We start from the raw sequence: 23,012 nt of genomic DNA, 5'->3' as shown, positions 1-23,012 counted from the left end.
TTGAGATTGCAGTGGACGTGAAGGACTATAATGCGATAAGAGCTCACTCAAATACTGAGGTGCCAAACCATTCAGGGCCTTATAGGTAATTAGCAAGATCTTAAAATGTATATGATGTTTAATAGGGAGCCAGTGCAGTGTTGACAGAACCGGGCTAATGTGGTCATACTTCCTGGTTCTAGTAAGAACTCTAGCTACTGCATTTTGAACCAGCTGGAGTTTGTTTATTAAACTTGCAGAGCAACCACCCAATAAAGCATTACATTAATCTAGCCTCGAGGTCATGAACGCATGAATTAATGTTTCTGCATTTGACATTGAGAGCATAGGTCATAATTTAGATATATTTTTAAGATGGAAAAATGCAGTTTTACAAATGCTAGAAACATGTTTTTCGAAGGAAAGATTGCTATAAAAAAGTACGCCTAGATTCCTAGCTGATGACGAAGAATTTATAGAGTAGCCATTAAGTTTTAGATAATGATCTAGGTTATTACATGAAAAAGTTTTTGGTCCAATAATTAACACAATAATTAGCTTTCCTGTAGCTCAAATAGTAGAGCATGGCGCTAGCAACGCCAAGATCATGGGTTCGATTCCCAGGGAAAGCAAGAGCTGATAAAATGTAAAAAAACTGTAACTTGAATGCAATGTAAGTCGCTTTGGATAAAAGCGTCTGCTAAATGCCTAAATGTAAATGTAAATGTAACACCTCTGTTTTTTCAGAATTTAGCAGTAAGAAATTGCTAGTCATCCAGTTTTTGACATCAACTATACATTCCGTTAATTTTGCAAATTGGTAAGTTTCAACAGGTCGTGAAGAAATATAGAGCCGAGTATCATCAGCATAACAGTGAAAGCTAACACCATGTTTCCTAATGATATCTCCCAAGGGTAACATGTAAAGCGTGAAAAGTGACGGCACTAGTACTGAGCCTTGAGGTACTCCATACTGCACTTGTGATAGGTATGATACCTCTTCATTTACTAGATAAGTAGATAAGTACGATTTGAATCATGCCAGTGCACTTCCTATAATGCCAACATAATTTTCTAGTCGATTTAAAAGAATGTTGTGGTCGATAGTGTCAAACGTGGCGCTAAGATCCAGTAGCACTAATAGAGAGATACAACCACGATCAGATGATAAAAGCAGGTCGTTTGTAACTCTAATGAGAGCAGTCTCAATGATATGGTCTAAAACCTGACTGGAAATCCTCACATATATCCTTTTTCTCTAAGAAGGAACATAGTTGTGATGATACTACCTTTTCTAATATCTTTGACAGAAAAGGGAGATTCGAGATCGGTCTGTAATTAATTAATTCTTTGGGGTCAAGTTGTGTTTTTTTAATGAGAGGCTTAATAACAGCCAGTTTTAAGGTTTTTGGGACATATCCTAATGACAATGATGAGTTAATAATATTCAGAAGAGGATCTATTAATTCTGGAAGCACCTCTTTTAGGAGCTTAGATGGAACAGGGTCTAACATACAGGTTGTTGGTTTAGATGATTTAACAAGTTTATACAATTCTTAATTTCCAATAGAAGAGAATGAGTGGAATTGTTCCTCAGGGTATCTATAGCATTCTATCTGATGCTATACTGTGGCTGACAGCTGCATGGTTACAATTTTATCTCTAATTGTTTCGATCTTGGAAGTAAAGTAGTTCGTAAAGTCATTACTACTGTGCTGCTGGGTAATGTCTGCACCTGCTGATGTTGTATTTTTTGTTAATTTAGTCACTGTATTGAATAAATACTTGGGGTTGTGTTTGTTTTCTTCTAAAAGAGACGTAAAGTAAGCAGATCTAGCAGTTTTTAAGGCTTTCCTGTAGGAGAGAGTATTTTCCCACCAAGCAATATGAAATACCTCTAATTTTGTTTTTCTCCAGCTGTGCTCCATTTTCCAGGCTTCTCTCTTTAAGGCCAGAGTGTGCTCATTATACCACGGTGTTGGACTCTTTTCCTTAATCTTCCTTAAGTGAAAAGGAGCAACCGTATCTAAAGTGCTAGAAAAGAGAGAGTCCATAGTTTCTGTCACATCATCAAGTTGTTCTGAGCTATTGGATATGCTGAGGAACTGAGATAAGTCAGGAAGATTATTTATAAAGCAGTCTTTTCTGGTCGAGGTGATGGTTCTACCATATTTGTAACAAGGAGCTGGCTTTACAGCTTTAGCTATATGGAATATACACGAAACTAGATAATGATCTGAGATATCATCGCTCTGCTGCAAAATTTCAATGCCACTGACATCAATTCCATGTGACAGTATTACATCTAGAGTATGATTTTGACAATGAGTAGGTCCTGACACGTGTTGTTTAACACCAATAGAGTTTAGAATGTCTATAAATGCTGATCCTAACGAATCTTTTTCATTATCAACATGGATATTAAAATCACCAGCAATTCTTTAATAAAGTCTGTATGGTGCCCTGGTGGCCTGTATACAGTAGCCAGTACAAACATCACAGGGGATTTATCATTAACACTTGTTTCATTGGATAACGTTATATGAAGCACCATTACTTCGAACGAATTATACTTGAAACCCAACCTCTGAGAAATACTGAAAATATTGCTATAAATTGTAGCAACACCTCCCCCTTTACCTTTTGGATGCGGTTCATGTTCATGTAAATCATCTGGTTTTAGCCGGGTTTCAGTCAAACAAAGCACATCTAGTTTATGGTCAGTGATCATATCATTTACAAAAAGTGCTTTTGTAGAAAGGGATTTAATATTCAATAAGCCAAGCTTTATCATTTGTTTATCTGTATTATATCTGTTTTTATTTGTTGAACATCAATTAAATTGTTACTCTTACTTTGGTTTGGATGTTTGCTGTATTTTCTAGTTTCGGGGAATAGACACAGTCTTTATAGTGTGATATCTAGGTGAAGGAGTCTCTATGTCCTGAGAATTAACTGACTTCTGTGACGTAAAATAGTTGCATGTGTGTATACAGTACATAAGTGTCTTGATCCTGGAGGGCCAAAATCCTTGAACCAGCTAATCAAGGTCTTTAGGATCACTAGAAAATAAATATGTTTGCATAGGCAGGCTGGAGCTGAACTTTGTAGGACGTTGGCCATACAGGTTCAGGAATGGACACCCCTGCTAATCAATGTATTTTATATTGTAATGCACTGTATAATGTTCAGATAATTTAAAAGACAGATGGATCTAATCTGCTACGATTGATGCTCTAGTCTACGTAAATCTCGCTGCAATTATTAAGAATTCAGTGATAAATCGAGTAAATTGATATATTTGTCATGTTGCTTAACTAGGCTATATGTTATAAATATAAAAACTACACTTTACCACAGTATGTTTCTTCTATGTGCAGTTGTGTTCATTTGTTTTGATTTCTTCACGAGATTGTTTCACATACAGACAGGCTGTGTGAGCCTCAACTATTGTTTGTGGGAGCCTTGTTACTGTTCCATTATCAGTTGCCGTTTACACCGAATGTAGATGTAGATGTTTTAATCAGATTAGTTGTCCAGTCGGGCAAGTAAAATTCTCTTTCACTTGCCCCTTCAAAAATCCACTTGTCCCAGACAAGCATTAATGTCAAACTGTTACTGTATGCTATATAAAATTCAACCCACCAAAGTACCGTATTACTCGCCATTGCTGAAATCCACCCGCAGTTGGCGGGTTGGCAGGTGTTAATATCAAGCCCTGATTGGATGAACTTAAGACCACTCTTAGTCTTATGCAAAATGGCAAATGCTCAGGATCTGATGGCTTCCCTCCAGAATTTATTAAGACATTTTCAGATAAATTAGCACATCTTCTGTGTAACATGTTTAATGAGTCCTACAGTTCAGGTATCCTCTTTCACTCTTTACTGCAGGCTATTATTTCCCTTATTTCTCAAGAAACAAAGATCCTTGATCCTTCTCAGTGCAGTAGCCATTGCCCCTTCTCTTTACTTTGTTCTTATATTAAATTTTTAGCTAAAGTTCTAGAAAGGTGTTTGGAAACTGTTGTTCCAACCGTAATTTCACCAGACCAAACAGGATTTATTAAAAATAGACACTCTTTTCATAATATTAGATGCCTTTTGATGCCTGTTCTTTACTCTTCTTCTTCGAATGTATCTCCAGAATTAGTTATCCTTATGGATGCTGAGAAGTGAAGCAATGTTTTACACTCTGAAGAAATTTGGTTTTCCTGATCAATTTATAACTTGGATTAGGCTTTTATACACATCTCCCATTGCTTGTGTGCAAACAAATAATAATCATTCTAAGTATGTCTCCATTGGTCACGGGACATTAGGAGGCCCTAGGCCCCCCCACCCCCAATAAAAAGCACTTGAAACAAATATGATTCCTAACCTTTTTATTTATACAACATTTAACTTTAAATTTTGTATATTTATACTTATACATCACAAAAATTTGGAAAATTACTATTTTAAATGTTTTTTTAAAGAAGTGTAAGGTAATATGTAATGTAAGGGAAACAAGGTCAATTTAGCTCAAAGGGAATCATTAATGATTTTATAGGGAATTTGAACAGAATCACTGTTTCACGGCTAATCACTGAGTCGGCAGCGATTCACTGAACGAGCCGTATAACATCAACTCTGCACTGGATAAATCAATTATCTGGGGTGCGTTTCCCAAAAGCATCGTTAGCTAACTTGGGTCGTTAGTTCCATTGAACTCTATTGGTAACGACGGAACTTGCGACCATAGTTGTTTTTGGGAAACGCACCCCTGGTCAGTCACATTATCCGAACTTTACCGCTCTTGGAGAGTATAATATTGGACAGGATTTCTATAACCAGAATATGATTTGACAAAGAATTGATTGATAGAAAAGTTTAAAGCGTGAATTTTCAAACTCATACATACCAAACAAGAATATTAACCCTTAAGCTATTCCCTAGTTATTAAAAAGACATACATAATATGTGATTAAAACATGATAGTCTAATGTGTGGGTTACATACATAATATGGAGTTATGCATAGAAATCATTAGCTGCTCATAAGTCCTTTTAAGATGATTTTAGGTGCATATGGAATAGACAGTTTCTAATTCTGTGTAGAACAAAATGGTCATGTTCTGTGAACAAAGGAATTTCAGTCTGGTCTGTATCTTGGGTGGGGGGACCCCACCCCAGCGGTACCGTGGACAGATTTATGACATTGTCTTGTTCTCCGGGGCCTCTCTGGAATTTCGGCTCCTCATGTTTCGATGTTCTGATTGAATGTTAAATTTGTCTGACTCGTTCTGATCCTACAGAAGTCTCTTATGCTCATCAAGCCTGGATTTAACCTATTTGATCAAAAATACAGAAAAAAACCTGTCAGGTGTCTGGACTGTCTGTGTTGTGTTTTGCCCCTGTTTCTGTTCCTATTTTACCTTGTTTGGTCATGTTCCTGTCCTCGTTGAGTCTGATTAGTTTATTCCCTGCACCTGTGTTTAAGTAATTATCCTGTGTATTTAAGTTCCTGTCTGTTTCTCACTCGTCGGGTCTACTTGTTGGATGTTGTGTGTTTCCCGTGTTCCTGTGGTGGATTTTCCCGTGATTCCAGTATTAAAGACTGTTAAACGTTTCTCTGCGTCTCCAGCGTCCTTCCTACAGCGAATCGCAGGGCTGGACTGGTAATCGGACATACCGGGCATTTTCCCGGTGGGCCGACGCACTGAAGGGGCCGACAGAATTTTATTTATTTTTTGCCAAGGACCATCACGCAGGGACTACGAGCAGCCAGTGGCCCATTGGTTTGTCTCCTGTATTGACCGCATAAACCACCAAATCACAATGCGCTATAGATGGAGCCATGAAGTGTTTTGCTCCGCCTATATAAAGAATGCTTCACCCAAACTTCTTCCTCGTCAGCTTCTCCCACGATTTCACAGGAGCGGCATAAAGAGCCAGGCAGGAGGAGGAGAGGAGAGCAGTTAAATCGGTAAAGTGCTTGATAGGGACTCGCAACGGAGGCAGGCATCTATCCTGTGTGCGCGCGCCATTAGTGCAAAATACGCAAACACTTTTTAATCAAATGTAAATTCGTCCACCGCAAAGTCATGTCAAGTGTGTTCATTGAGGTTTCCATGGGCCAATGCGAATAAATCTAGATTTAAATTCGAAAACACACAATATTGTCAGACCTGACGTTTTTTTTATTATCCAAAACAACAAGATGCAATGATACATATCATATACAGTGGGGCAAAAAAGTATTTAGTCAGCCACCAATTGTGCAAGTTCTCCCACTTAAAAAGATGAGAGAGGCCTGTAATTTTCATCATAGGTATACCTCAACTTTGAGAGACAAAATGAGAAAAAAAATCCAGAAAATCACATTGTAGGATTTTTAAAGAATGAATTGGCAAATTCCTCAGTAAAATAAGTATTTGGTCACCTACAAACAAGCAAGATTTCTGGCTCTCACAGACCTGTAACTACTTCTTTAAGTGGCTCCTCTGTCCTCCACTCGTTACCTGTATTAATGGCATCTGTTTGAACTTGTTATCAGTGTAAAAGACACCTGTCCACAACCTCAAACAGTCCAACTCCAAACTCCACCATGGCCAAGACCAAAGAGCTGTCAAAGGACACCAGAAACAAAATTGTAGACCTGCACCAGGCTGGGAAGACTGAATCTGCAATAGGTAAGTAGCTTGGTGTGAAGAAATCAACTGTGGGAGCAATTATTAGAAAATGGAAGACATACAAGACCACTGATAATCTCCCTCGATCTGGGGCTCCACGCAAGATCTCACCCCGTGGGGTCAAAATGATCACAAGAACTGTGAGCAAAAATCCCAGAACCACACGGGGGACCTAGTGAATGACCTGCAGAGAGCTGGGACCAAAGTAACAAAGGCTACCATCAGTAACATCAGTAACAGTGGCTGGGTCTTTCAGCATGACAATGATCCCAAACACACCGCCCGGGCAACGAAGGAGTGGCTTCGTAAGAAGCATTTCAAGGTACTGGAGTGGCCTAGCCAGTCTCCAGATCTCAACCCCATCGAAAATCTTTGGAGTCCGTGTTGCCCAGCGACAGCCCCAAAACATTACTGCTCTAGAGGAGATCTGCATGGAGGAATGGGCCAAAATACCAGCAACAGTGTGTGAAAACCTTGTGAAGACTTACAGAAAACGTTTGACCTCTGTCATTGCCAACAAAGGGTATATAACAAAGTATTGAGATGAAATTTTGTTATTGACCAAATATTTATTTTACACCATAATTTGCAAATAAATTCTTTAAAAATCCTACAATGTGATTTTCTGGATTTTTTTTTCTCATTTTGTCTCTCATAGTTGAGGTATACCTATGATGAAAATTACAGGCCTCTCTCATCTTTTTAAGTGGGAGAACTTGCATAATTGGTGGCTGACTAAATACTTTTTTGCCCCACTGTACATATCTGAACAGTAAGATTTTGAATGTTTTTTTTTTAAGAATACTCTTCTGCTCACCAAGCCTGCATTTATTTTATCCAAAATACAGCAAAAGCAGTAATATTGTGAAATATTTTTACTATTTAAAATAACTGCTTTCTATTTGAATATATTTTAAAATGTAATTTATTCCTGTGATCAAAGATGAATTTTCAGCATCATTTCTCCAGTCTTAAGTGTCACATGATCCTTCAGAAAGCATTCTAATATGCTGATTTGCTGCTCAAGACATATTTATTATTATTAATGGATTCTTTGATGAATAGAAAGATCCAAAGATCAGCATTCATCTGAAATAAAAAAGCTTTTGTAACAATATACAGTACACCATTCAAAAGATTGGAGTCAGTATAATTTTTGTTTTGTTTTTTGGGAAAGAAATTAATACTTTTATTTAGCAAGGATGCTTTAAATTGATCAAAAATGATTATAAAGACATTTATAATGTTACAAAAGATTTCTATTTCAGATAAATGCTGTTCTTCTTTTTATTCATCAAAGAAACCTGAAAAAAAAAATTATACTCAGCTGCTTTCAACATAATAATAATAATAATAATAATAATAATAATAATAATAATACATGTATTTTGAGCAGCAAATCAGAATATTTGAATGATTTCTGAACGATCATGTGACTGGAGTAATGATGCTGAAAATTCAGCTTTGATCACAGGAATAAATTACATTTTAAAATATATTCAAATAGAAAACAGTTATTTTAAATAGTAAAAATATTTCACAATATTACTGTTTTTGCTGTATTTTGGATAAAATAAATGCAGACATGGTTAGTGTGGGATTACAAATTTATTTAAATGTTTAATTTAGATCTGCTCAGCAAAGTTGCAATTCCTGTTCACTCCATTGTAAGTTAAATGAGTCAGATCACTGAGACTCGAATCTTTTGTTCTGCAAATGGCTTTCGGAGCCCCTGGCCCAGACGTTGAATCGTTAGACTGATTGGATTATCAATGCAATCGAGTGTTATGCTGATTGGGTCTGTTTTTCTCTTTTAAGCAAGCCAGATAACCTGCCAAACTGGTTTCCGCTTGATAGAATCAAATCCTCCCTCATTTGCATGCTTTGTTTGAATTGTCTCCACCTCCAAAAGTCCCTCCTTCAAAAATGCCTTTAAGATACCATGTAAAATAACTTGAGATAGAGATTTTCTCTGACAGCCAGACATGGTTAGCTTTCACAGTTGACTATGAACAATACCAGTGGACACATTTGCCACAGGGATTTCAGAATTCGCCGACCATATACCATCAGGCTGTCAGACGTGATTTGTGTGACCCAGAATGTCCAGTCAAACACAGTCCACTATTATTCAATATGTCGATGATATTTTGCTTGCCTCAAAAGATCATGAGGTACATCAAACTGAATTGGCAGCATTGTTGGACTATTTGCATAAAAAAGGACACAAATGCAGCTTTCACAAAGCTCAAATTGCTAAAAAGCAAGTCACATTTCTGGGTCAAACAATTGGTGCAGGAAATAGATCCATTACACAGGATCGAGCGGCTTCAGTCAAAGCCATACCTCCGCCTACTACCATTAAAACACTCCGCTCATTTTTAGGAACAGCAGGTTACTGTAGACCTTGGATTGAAGACTATGCCTCGATTGCTCAGCCTCTCTATGATTTGTTGAAAGGCCATGGTAAAGATTCAGATACTGTTTGTATGGAAGAACTTCATCTCAAAGCTTTTAATGATTTGAAGAGAGCACTATGTCAAGCACCAGCATTAGGAATTGCCCAATCTGATAGACCCTTTGTGCTTTATGTTGGTTAGCAATTGGTTAGCAACTCTCACAGCCCCGAACATTGTTATACAGCGTGCACCAGTCACGAACCCATCCTCATGTATGATGTCTGCAATGACTGAAGTTGTGTTAGAGGGTGAAGGTGAAATGACTCATGATTGTGTTACGCTTACATATGCAGCGACAAGTGAAATAGCAGAAACTCCCATAGAGAACGCAGAATTGGAGTTGTTTGTTGATGGTTCAGCTCAAGTTATTGAAGGTAACAGACAAGCAGGATATGCAGTAACTTCCACCACTGAAGTAGTTGCTTCAGGTCGTCTTCCAGATAATTTTTCAGCTCAAGCTGCAGAACTAGTAGCCTTAACAAGAGCATGCACACTAGCTTCAGGATCAGTTGCAAATATCTACACAGATTCCAGGTATGCTTTTGGGGTAATTCATGATTTTGGTGTCATTTGGCAAACCAGACAATTTCTAACTTCTGCTGGATCCCCCATTAAGCATGCTGGATTAGTGAAAGATTTAATGTTTGCCATGAAACTCCCAAAGAAATTAGCGGTGATCAAAGTGAAAGCACACCTCACAACTAATACTACGGAAGCTAAAGGTAATGCTCTTGCTGATGTAGCGGCTAAACAGGCTTGTTTCTATGCAACTGTACAAGTGTGTTCAGGTAGTACAGCACAGAATACAATTCTACCTCCTGAATCAATCATTGATCTGTATAAAGACGTTCCTCTATATGAAGCATGGACATGGTTAGACAAAGGAGCCACTGTGGATTCATCCGGCTGCTGGACCAAAGGGGGAAAGTATGTTGCTCCCGAATCACTGTTGCCATATTTGGCTCAACAAATACACAATTTGGGTCACAGTGGTCCAGCAACGATGAATCACAGGTTCTCAAATCAATGGTGGAATCCAAAATTCAGAAACATAGCCACTGAAACAGTCAAGAGATGTGTTACATGTCAGAAAAATAATGATGTACCAGCAGCCACCACACCAGCAGCACATACCCCAGCTCCACCAGGGCCATTTCGTCACCTGCAAGTTGATTACATATCGTTGCCCCCTTGTAAAGGAAAAACTGACGTTTTGGTAGTAATAGACAAGTTCTCAAGATGGGTAGAAGCTTATCCAACAGGGCGTGCTACAGCTGCACATACTGCTAAATGTCTTGTCACTGATTTCATTCCCAGATGGGGATTACCAGATTGCATTGACTCAGATCAAGGTACCCACTTCACAGGACAGGTAGTCAAGGAAGTGTCTAGAATGTTGAAGATTAAGTGGAACCTTCACTGTCCCTATAGGCCACAAGCATCAGGACAGGTTGAACGATCAAACAGAACAATCAAAACCAGGCTAAGCAAAATGCATCAGGAAGGAGTACCATGGGTTGAAGCACTGCCCGCAGTACTGTGTAGTATGAGAGCATCACCTAACAGATCAGTAGGACTGAGCCCTCATGAGATTATGACTGGGTGCCCAATGCAGATGCCAGGTGTGATTGATCTTAGAAATGCTGATGTTCACATTGCTTCAGATGCCCTGATCGCTTACTGTGAAAACCTCACAAAGGCAGTACAGAGTGCCAGAGAGAGAGTTGAGTCGTGTTGGCAGACTCCACCAGAAGGTGGACACACTATCATCCCAGGTCAATGGGTCATGATAAAGTCGTTCAGAAACAAGCCATTAGAGCCTAAGTGGTACGGACCACATCAAGTGATGTTGATTACAGCAGCTGCAGTATTGTGTCAGGGAAGGAAAACTTGGACTCATGTGTCACACTGTAAAGTTGTTCCTCCACCTACAGGGATAGGATAGGACACAGAACCAGTGAGGAGCCCAGGGAAGAACCGAACGCAACATGCTTCGAGGGCCAACCCTGCGGCGAAGACTCCCTCATAGGCCCTTCCCCATCCAATAGTCCATCCTTTCCTCACTGTTCTTTAGGTGTCTCATGAATTAAGAAATAGGGAAAGGAGGAACAACAATAGCAGACTCAGATTGAACAGAGGATACAACCCTAATGTTTGCAGTCTTTAGAACAAATACTGCTCTCTCTTTTGTTTTCTTTCTTCCTCTGTGCAGATACCACTTGATGGATGTCCTGAGACCTATATGCACTGACCTCCTCACCTGCGTATGAAGCCACAACCTCTAAAAGACAACGAGACCCACTGCTGAGCCAACTGTCACGGAAGACAGAACAAAGAAAAAAAATAAATAAATAAAAAATACACAACGCAGAGAATCACATACGAGAACTTCAGTTATCCATCAACATGATCAAGACAATCTTGATCTTTCAGCAAAATTACACCAGATGACTGAAGATTATTCTTCATGGTTCGGAAACCTGTTAGTATCAAGTGTTTCATTCAACAAATGACTCACGCCCATCACAAGGAAATGACAGTTCCAACCAGAAAAGACTAGCTGCATGTTTGTTTCTGTGTCAGCATGCAGTTCGTCCCTACAGACAATCAACACAGAACAAGTGATATGTGCCTGTAATGATCACAAGTTACAAGAATGAACTTGTCACGGTGCACACAGCAGGGAGGAACGAGGAACACACAGACGAGGAGTAACTTCAAAATCATAGTCTTTAATGAGGACATCAGGACAGGGCAGGGCAAGACAAGGCAAGGCAGACACGGACAGGAACACCGGGGAATAACGAGTAGACCAGACGAAATCTAACTAAACAGGCAGGAACTAAATACACATGACAATCACTGATAAATACCAAAACACGGCTGGACAACACTTAACTAATAATCACACTTAACAAGGACAGGAACAAGACCAAATATGGACACAAGAGGCGGGAACACATGACACACACGACAGAGGACGTGACAGAACTTTTAAGTGTCTAAATTTGTATTTTGTGAGAGTTATTAGAACTCTCAAAGGGGGAATTGTGGGATTACAAATTTATTTAAATGTTTAATTTAGATCTGCTCAGCAAAGTTGCAATTCCTTTTCACTCCATTGTAAGTTAAATGAGTCAGATCACTGAGACTTGAATCTTTTGTTCTGCAAATGGCTTTCGGAGCCCCTGGCCCAGACGTTGAATCGTTAGACTGATTGGATTATCAATGCAATCGAGTGTTATGCTGATTGGGTCTGTTTTTCTCTTTTGAGCAAGCCAGATAACCTGCCAAACCGGTTTTCGCTTGATAGAATCAAATCCTCCCTCATTTGCATGCTTTGTTTGAATTGTCTCCACCTCCAAAAGTCCCTCCTCCAAAAATGCCTTTAAGATACCATGTAAAATTACTTGAGATAGAGATTTTCCGATGACTACAGCTACCAACAGCTTGTGTTCTCAATAGAATCCTGCTGAAGATACAACCCGAAGTCTCCATGGTCTTCACTTCTGAGTTGCCTAAACTTTAGAAGATAAAAGTTCACAACATTAGCAGAAGAGACTTCTTTCAAAAAAAATAATGAAAAATCTTTCTGTTCAAAGACTTTATATATATACACTGAACAAAATTATAAACGCAACACTTTTGTTTTTGCCCCCATTTTTCATGAGCTGAACTCAAAGATCCAAGACTTTTTCTATGTACACAAAAGGCCTATTACTCTCAAATATTGTTCACAAATCTGTCTAAATCTGTGTTAGTGAGCACTGCTCCTTTGCCGAGATACTACATCTTAGGCTGGCCACAATAAAAGGCCACTCTAAAATGTGCAGTTTTATCACACCGCACAATGCCACAGATGTCACAAGTGTTGAGGGTGCGTGCAATTGGCATGCTGACTGCAGGAATGTCCACCAGAGCTGTTGCCCGTGAATTGAATGTTTATTTTTCTACCATAAGCCATCTCCAAAGGCGTTTCAGAGAATTTGGCAGTACATCCAACCGGCCTCACAACCACAGACCACGTGTAACCACACCAGCCCAGGACCTCCACATCCAGCATCTTCACCTCCAAGATCGTCTGAGACCAGCCACCCGGACAGCTGCTGCACAAACTGTCAGAAACCGTCTCAGGGAAGCTCATCTGCATGCTCGTCGTCCTCATCGGGGTCTCGAACTGACTGCAGTTCGTCATCGTAACCAATGCTCACATTCGATGGCGTCTGGCACTTTGGAGAGGTGTTCTCTTCACGGATGAATCCTGGTTCTTGCATGGCCAGCATACTCACCGGACATGTCACTCATTGAGCATGTTTGGGATGCTCTGGATTGGCGTATACGACAGCGTGTTCCAGTTCCTGCCAATATCCAGCAACTTCGCACAGCCATTGAAGAGGAGTGGACCAACATTCCACAGGCCACAGTCAACAACCTGATCAACTCTATGTGAAGGAGATGTGTTGCACTGCGTGAGGCAAATGGTGGTCACACCAGATACTGACTGGTTTTTGTTCAGTGTACATACATATATATATATATATATATATATATATATGGTGGTGGGCCACCAGGACCAAAAAATGCCAGGGCCGATTTTTTGTCCCAGTCCAGCCCTGGCGAATCGTGACAAAAAGTATAATATTGTGAAATATTATTACAATTTAAAATAATGATTTTCTATTTTAATATACTTTAAAATATGTTTCTGTGATGCAAAACGATAATGCAAAATGATTTTTTATCAGCCATTACTCCAGTCTTCAGTTTCGCATAAACCTAAATAAATCATTCTAATATGCTGATTTATTATCAATGTTAGAAACAGTGCTTAATGTTTATTTTATAATCTGTGATACTTTTTTCAGGATTTTTTGATTATTAAAAAGTCTTTACTTATCTTATACTTTTACTTAACAATATAAGTCTTTACTATCACTTTTAATCTATTTAACACATCCTTGCTGAATATTACTGTTTGTTTTTTTCTGTATCAATGCAGGCTTGACGAGCATAAGAAATTTCTTTCAAAAACATTAAAAATAGTAGGCTAATGGTTCCAAACTTTTGACCGGTACTATATGTACATATTCATCAAACTTTACCTAAGGCAATCTCTTTTTTGTTTTATGAAGATGTTATTGTTGTTGTTATTATTATTTTGCTATTTTATTTAATTTAATCACAGTTCCAGAATACCATTTCAGTAAGTGCTTTTATCATTTTTTTCCTAGCAAGGTATGGGCAGGATTTCCCCCTCCCATTTAATCAATATTGACTACAGATATTGTCATATTATTAATATCAATAATATGATATTATGTATTGCATTGTTACCCTAAATATGACATATATATATATATATATATATATATATATATATACTGTATATATACACAAATCAAGTGGAACAGAAAGACATGATCTCTACGAAGCAGGAAAAAGTTATATTTAGTTAGTTGAAACTGAAATTATAAGTGTTATGTTAGAGCAGTAATCCTAATCATCAGCCGAATTTAGAAGATACACCTGAGATCCTTTATTTAAACCATTAAAAAATGTTCTAGTGTGTTTGCTTTGAATTTGCGTTGAATACAAACTTCTCTGCTTTTACTTTTGTAGCTATTTTGCTAGTCAGCTCCCGGCGTGATGTCATTCATTGTACGACATTCATCGTCAACGGCACTCGCGCTCTTTTAAACTCATAATAAAGCAGTCAATGATCTTAACAGAAATTATGCTGACCAGAAATTATTTAGCCTTTTGCATCGCATAGTTCGCAGGTCCTGAAAGATGTGATCGTTACGCAAACATTCAGAAGGCGGGACCCGCTTTGGCACTGCAACATTAATTGGTTTAATTGCAGATGAGTGACAATTCAGCTATATCCAATGAACAATGAGGCTAGTATTTCTGCCCGTCTTGACTGGTGGACTGACGTATAGGGGATGTTACGGTTATGGAGGCCCCTCCTCAAAGCCCAAGGCCCTAGGCAATCGCCTCCTCTGCCTATAGCTAGTGCTGGCCCTGCTCTCCCCTCTGCTATTTGCAAAGGTCATTGAGCCTTTGGAAATTGCTTTAAAGGGGTCATGAACTGCCTCTGTTTTTTATTTTTTTATTTTGTATTGTTCTCTGAGGTCCACTTATAATGTTATCAAAATTTTTACATTAAAAAGAAATCATCATTATAATGTAGAAGTAATGGGCTATTACTTCTAGTAAATTTGCATTTGTCGTTGAAAACTCGGGCTGCCCCGAACTTCCGCTCCGCCAAACGTCCCCCGACAGAGAGGTTTCACTTATATTGCGGGTAATAGTCAGTGGAGGAAAAGAGCTCTTTTGGTGAGGCATGTAATGTTTTATGTTTACTGCAACAGAACTCATCGGTTTCAACATAACATTTAAACATACATTCTTGGCTTCTAGCCACCAAGTGAACTCTGGGCAAGAACATGCCCTCTTGGCCACTGGCCTGTTGTCGTACACGGACTGCACCCTCTTCCTCCTGGCATGAACGTCAGGAACGCTGCTCTTTTTTCTCCACAGGCCGAACCTGCTGACGGGGTGCTGGCTTCTCCAAAGAGACCTTGCGGGCTCACCAGGGCGTCGAGGAGCTGCTTCCTCTCTGCATCTCGCATTTCCGTAAGCGTCAGCCATAGGTGGCGATGTAGAACCACCAGGCTGCCCATGTTGCTGCCAATTCCCTGGGCGACCTCTTTAGATGTGGCCAGGGCTAGATCAGCTGCTGTGCGCAACTTACGGAACGACTCTGGGTCCGGGCCTTCTTTGTCCAGGGACCTCAGCAGTCGCGTCTGGAATACCTGCAGGACTGCCATCGTATGGAGGGCAGATGCTGCGTGTCCTGCAGATATATATGCCTTTTCAGTGATGTGAGCTGTGGCTCGACATGGCTTAGAAGGCAATGAGGCGGTTTTCCAACCCCGGGACGGACAAAGGTGAGCTGCGACGGGTAGCCGCGTAGCCTTTTTTCTCAGCTCCCTCCACTGTCGTGAGAAGTTGAGTTCCCTGTGCATGGGCTCGGGCTGAGCGAGGGGAGCGCCATGAACAAGTGAGCTCCTCGTGGAGCTCAGGGAAGAAAGGGGCGGGTCTCTGTGGCACGTCCGCTTGGTGGCTCGCGCCAAGAAAAGATCCGTCCATCCAACGTTTAGACGGCTGTTCAGGGGCTGCCCAGTCCAACTGCAGATCCGCTACAACCTCCGTGAGGATGTTCATCAGTTCTGCATCCAACGAAGTCGGGTGCAGCTAGCCTCCGAAGGGACCTCCGACCCGGCATCCGGGTCAGAGGCATTCGTGGACATGGTGTCGTCCTCTTCACAGCCGAAGGAGACCATTTCTCGCGCTTTTGTCAGAGGCGGGAACTCTCTTCAACATAGATGAGCGGAGGCTCCGGTGTACGAAGGCGACATGGGCGCTGGGCCGACGTCAGCCCTTCATTAGAGCCTCCTGAAGGAGTAACCTGCAATCTGCCGGCCCGTGGCTCGAAGGCGGCGGGCGGGGGAGATGCAGGAGCCGGTGGGCTACCGCTGCGAACAACGGCCAGCCTCGCTCAAAGGATCTTGATTGGCAATTCTTCACAGGCTTGGCAATCCAATCCTTCCAGTGCCGCCTCGGCATGGGCGCGGCCCAGACACAGTACACAATCCTTGTGTGCATCTGGAAAGTCAACGGGCCCGCCACACATGTGGCAAAGAGACATCTTGTCAGTATCTTGTACTCCGCCGGAACGCAAGAGGGGATCGCTATCTGCGTCGTCCACTCTAGTTGTAGGTCAACGGCTAAAAACAGGTTCCAGGTGAAGGAGAAAGATTCTGAGATATTTTGGCGCCCGTCATCGCTTATATAGTAGATAAACCAGCCAATCAGGCGAATGCTCGGACGCCATTGGCTATTGCAAAGCAATAGAGTGATTCAATCAGGCTTCAGCATTTCGAGGAAAAGGAGTTTCCCCATACGTAATGTAGAGAGACTGACTCGATAAGGGAACTGTTTCTGGAGATTTTTTGCCCTTACCTAAGCCACATAACCTTCTATGTAGATATCAGAGAACAATTTAAAATATTGTATCAATGCATTCTAAGGCACCTTTAAGTGCATTTTAGGGCATCTCCTTTTAGGATCCTGTAGCTAAGGAGGCTGCATTAATTCACAGGGAGGTTTTTTTTTTTTTTGCCATATTCACATGCATATTTATTTGAGCTGTATAGTTTTCTATAAAACATTGGAGATGCAGAGCACATTAGTAAGGCTTCTGCATGTACAGCAGTAACTAAAGTGTGCATCGCTCTCACGCTCTTTCTGAGAATTTTTGTGTTGTTTCCTGGGCACAAATCCATCAAAGAGGTGTTTCACAATACTGCAGGTCAGTGTTGTAGTTTAAATCAATTTGAATGAGGTTAATCTGATAAATGATGTTCACTTGATAACATAACATAACATCTTGCTACGACATCTGGAAGTAACCCAATAATTAGAATTTCCTTCAGGATTTCCAGTGTGGTTGGATGCATTGATGGCATGCATATTCCCACCATTGCACCTTCTGAAAATGAAACGGATTACTGTATGGAATGAAAGGATGCCAGATCATGTAAGGGTAGAACGGGATATATGCCGTAACCACCACCACAGCTGTTAAATAAACACAATTTATTCACAATTTATTTGGTCACCTTTATTTCCAACAAATACAAAAGCAACAGTTATTTTTCCTTTTGGATTTTTTTTATTTTCCAATACTTGACCATCTCCTCTTCATTTGTCAGTGGTGCTGGTGCAGTTTCGTCCCCCATTTTACGAGCCTCTGCCTTCCTTCTGAGTACAAGTCAGATGCTAATTTCATTACTCTAATTAAGAAATGTAATAGGTTGGATTAGAGAATATTTAATTACGTGAAAAGAGCAGTAGACTGTGGAAAAAGCTGCTGCACATTGAAATAGACACTAAATATGTCAAATGTTTATAAAGTCATGTAGCCTACACCCATGAACCTTTTATGCTTAAAGCTTTACCATGAATGAACTTATTTACTTAATTTTTAGCTGTTGTCTCGTCCTTTTTTTTTTTTTTTTTTGTCTTGGGATACCATGAAAATGAATATTAGTTAATGAATATTAGTTTTCACCTCTGATATTATAACAGTGATCAAGAATTAAACTTACGTGTTGACTATGTATGCAGACGTCTTTTTTTGAGTGCTGTTGCCATGGTGAATCATAATTTCGGAGCTCCACTGATCATGACTTCTCATACTCGTGGTGCATGCGCTAAACTCAGAGTCAACCTCCTCAGAGTGGACTGAAATAACACAATTCAGCTGTTCTGAAACTGAAAACTCAAATTTTAACGGACGCCGCCGCCACCTTGGGAGGAACTGGAGTGGACTCTAAAGGTTCCTGGACTGGAGCGGGCTCTGGAGTGTTAGGATTGATAAAAGCGTGTGCTTCTGACACTGCATGCAGCTGAAATCGACTGCACACTCAGCACAGCTGATAAAACATCAACCTTAGATTTAAACAAACGTAACATTGAGATTATGCTGCTGAATATAGCAAACCCCAATTGAAAACAGACACGAGAATGCTTATTTCATTAGCCTGTTTTCATGTCTGTTACTATCAGCATGTCCTCAGAGAGATTACATGCTCTAGACTGCATTTGCTCCAGCTATATAACCACAGATGCGTAAATGCTACTGCTAATATGCATAATATTTCCCTCCTGCATATGATGCAAACTGCTAATTTATTTTAACCTTGCTTATGGTAGCTCATTTTTTAAATTCTATTAGGCAGACCACGCAATTCACACAGCGATATGGATTAAAAGAACATTCACTTATCTTAGATGTTGATTTTAGATGTTTCTGAAGTGCACTGTAAAAAAACTGCTACCACAAACATTAGCCAAATATTTGAATGTTGAGCAGCGAGCTCATTGGCTACCGATACAGGACCAATCGGGTGATGATGATGTCATTGTCATACTCAGTTGGATCTATCAGACTGCGCCATCTAGAGTTTCATGCCAGAACTTTGTATTTCATCCACTCATTCGTAACTTTGGAATTAGGCAACGCATCCATTGTTTTTCCACAACTTGGCACTGCACAGCATCTTGTCTTCAGAGCCATCTTTATAGTATTTGAAAGTTAAACAATATTTGCATCCTCTGATTTGCATCACATGTCATTTCTTTTAAAAAGGACACTTCAGTTTCAGTAACATGCTATATTAAAGTATCTTTAATATAATACACAAAGGTGAAGCCTGCATCTATCAGCATTTTAAGCACACTGATCATGATATATGTAGCTAAGATCTACAGTGGGCCAGAACAGATAAATAGTTGATCAGTCTGCTGCAATAATAATAATTGCGATTGATTTGCCTTATACTGTAGGTGGAAATAGCGTTCATGAAAGGTGCATTATTTTGTGTCAGATCACATTATTTTCATCCAAAACTTTAAAAAAAGAAATACACTCTCCAGGGTTGGGGAGTCTAATAAAAAGCAACATAAAGGAATATGGAGTCAAGAGGAAGAGTATTACTAAGTAAAGACTAATCTTTGATTGGTCAAGGCTGGTTTACTGGTCTACAAATAAGAAATCTGGATATGTGATCCTTATTCCTGCTGATGTTAAAACACTGGATACTTTGGCAATATGGCACCGAAGGCTATGATTACTGTTTTTCTGTTTTTGAGTCTCTTTGGACTGAACATTAGCATCCAACACTACTACGTGAATAACAGTATGAAGTGGTCAGATGCCCAGTCCTACTCCAAGAATTACTATGATGACCTGTCCACTGTAAGCAATGAAGAACTGCAACTGCTCTCTGAAAATCCGCAGGTCACTACGGATTTTTATTGGATTGGACTCAAGAGAGCTTCCCACATCCTAATAAAGTGGAAATGGACCGGAGGTGACGATGCAACTGATGTCAACTGGGATGAAAATCAACCAGATTCTGTGGGTGAACAATGTGGTGCTGTCAAAAAGTCCACTTCTAAAGTGCATGATGCTTATTGTGGTTTGAAAATAACATGTTATTGTATGGAGGACCTGGACCTGGACCTGATCCTGGTGCAGCAGGAAAGTACATGGGAAGAGGCCCTGCTATACTGCAGACAAAACTACAAAGATCTGGCCATACTGAACTCAGATGAGATCATGACTGAGGCGAGAGTTCAGAGCACAGCAGCCCTGACAGATAATGTGTGGATTGGTCTGCGCTTTATCGCTGGTCACTGGTTTTGGGCAAATGGAGAAGCTTTTGGATATAAGGTCTGGTCTTCAGGTGGAGAGCTCCAGTGCCCTATGAATCAGTGCTGTGCAGTTCTGAACCGTAATAGTATGGGTTGGAAACCCGTGGACTGTGAGAAGAGGTTAAACTTTTTCTGTATCAAGAAATGATGAAATGTAATATCTGATTTATTTGATGACAACAAGCCTAAACTAGACTAAAGAGCCAAACGTTAAAATCACTTTAAAATAGAAATTGATTTTGAAGCCTATTTTAATAGTTAATATAGGTGCATTGTGATAATAGCGATAAAGTCTAGTTGAAAAAACAATAAAATGCTGTTAGCTCATTGTCATTTTGCAATTTTAAACTTTACATTGGTAATAATTTAAAAATAAAATGTTTAGATGTAGTTTTTTGGTACGTGATACACACATTCAAGCCTGTTGTAGGCTACTAACTTTCAAACTCCAATATCTTTCTGTCAGATTACTCATTTATTTTAGTTTGTACTTATTTTGCTTTGTTAAACCATTAAATAAAACTACACTCTAAACTATGGTTCTTTAAAGATTCTTTACACAATTCTAGAACCATATTATCCGGAAGAACCCTTTTATGTGGAAAATGTTCGTGTTAAAGTTTAGAGTTCTTCATTCCCACCTTTTTGTTTTTCAAATCTGTGTAGCATTTGGACTAATCAGACACACATTTATTCATTATATTTAATGAATAAACCAGCAAACCCTCTCACTGTGAGGGTCCATGGACCCTTCCCCCCGAAAGAGCACCCGAAAGGGCTCAGTTACCAGGGCAATCATCTGATAAGACTGTTTTATTGCTCAAAAGTATGTGAGATGTGAAATGTCGTAAGAACAAACCCTTCTGAAACCTACGCAATGCCCATACAAACAAAACTTTCCTCCTTGTCACTCATAGACAAACCTTTCTACAGATAAACATGCATCCCAGGACATTGTGTGTACGATTTTAACTATCTTTTATATTGTTTCTTGCATTGTATTTTGTTTTATGCATGCTTTATGAGTGAAGTACTAGTTAATGTAACCCCACCTATATCGTGTCTCCTACCAAATTAATGCTCATTTGATGACACACACTTTGGTGTACACCACCTCCTCATAGAATGCCATGTGTGTTTGTAATTTGATCAAAGTATAGACTGCCAGAGCCATTCGAACCATGCTCTCAGACAAAGGGTCATAAAACCCCCAAATATTCATAATTCAGCCTTTCTCATTGGTCATCCATAAAAATCCATATACATTTATTTTACTAGAAATAAAGATACATGAGAAACAAAGATATTGCGGTAACACTTTACAATACGGTGACACTAATATGCATTAATTCATGCTTAACAAATGCACAGATAATCATGAGTTAATGTGTAACTCATGAAGAACTAAACCATTTATTAACAATTACTGCATCAGCAACAAATGAGAATTCGATATGATTCATAGAGTAAGTAATCAATAAATTGTTATCATTTAAATGCGTCATAATATATTAACTACCTAATAACTTATTTTATTAACTAATGAAGTAAATGCATATGTTAATCACCACATTGGGTCGAAGCCATGCCTTTAAACTTCCAGTTGTCTGCTTTAATTAATCATTAGCTAATGATTTGCATGGGTATCATTATGTTATGACTTTACTTGTTGAGGCACTCGACTAACTAACTAATTCAAAATCTATAACCACAATGACATATTACTTAACAATTAGTTAATAGTCATGTGCCTCAACAAGTAAAGGTTCACTAGGCTACACAATCATGGGGAAGACTGCTGGTCTGACAGTTGTCCAGAAGACAATCATTGACACCCTTCACAAGGAGGGTAAGTCACAAACATTCATTGCCAAAGAAGCTGGCTGTTCACAGAGTGCTGTATCCAAGCATGTTAACAGAAAGTTGAGTGGAAGGAAAAAGTGTGGAAGAAAAAGGTGCACAACCAACCGAGAGAACCGCAGCCTTATGAGGATTGTCAAGCAAAATCGATTCAAGAATTTGGGTGAACTTCACAAGGAATGGACTGAGGCTGGGGTCAAGGCATCAAGAGCCACCACACACAGACGTGTCAAGGAATTTGGCTACAGTTGTCGTATTCCTCCTGTTAAGCCACTCCTGAACCACAGACAACGTCAGAGGCGTCTTACCTGGGCTAAGGAGAAGAAGAACTGGACTGTTGCCCAGTGGTCCAAAGTCCTCTTTTAAGATGAGAGCAAGTTTTGTATTTAATTTGGAAACCAAGGAACTAGAGTCTGGAGGAAGGGTGGAGAAGCTCATAGCCCAAGTATTGGTTTTACTGGAAACTGTAATGTAATGTAGGTCTCTACTGGTAATTGGTTGCCTTCTATTGGTGGCTTGTTAAAACCAATAAATCCTAATGGAATATGTCCCAAAACACACTACAGAAAACCATTTTTTAATGGTTAGAATTTGATGGTTTGTAATGTTTGTAATGATTTATGTAGTGAAAACCATAAAAATTTTCTGTGATGGTTATATTTTGTTTTATTTTTTCTCAGTAGGGACATAAGCCTATATCAGTTATACAGTGGTATACAGTGGTATAACCCTTCACTCGTGCCCCCTCAAAAATAA

At 39.6% G+C, this 23,012-nt stretch overlaps 1 protein-coding gene across 1 annotated transcript; it reads left to right on the top strand.

Moving 5' to 3' along the window:
* Positions 1 to 19,791: 19,791 nt before the first annotated feature.
* On the top strand, positions 19,792 to 20,544 carry LOC131543865 (lymphocyte antigen 75-like). Its single transcript, XM_058781680.1, has one exon. It carries the CDS (start codon positions 19,792 to 19,794, stop codon positions 20,542 to 20,544), a length of 753 nt encoding a protein of 250 aa, XP_058637663.1.
* Positions 20,545 to 23,012: the final 2,468 nt, after the last annotated feature.

This window comes from Onychostoma macrolepis, chromosome 07 (genome assembly GCF_012432095.1).
Source record: "Onychostoma macrolepis isolate SWU-2019 chromosome 07, ASM1243209v1, whole genome shotgun sequence".
NCBI lineage: Eukaryota > Metazoa > Chordata > Actinopteri > Cypriniformes > Cyprinidae > Onychostoma > Onychostoma macrolepis.
Note: the sequence above shows the minus strand (reverse complement) of the source record. Positions and strands in the feature narration are given on the sequence as shown.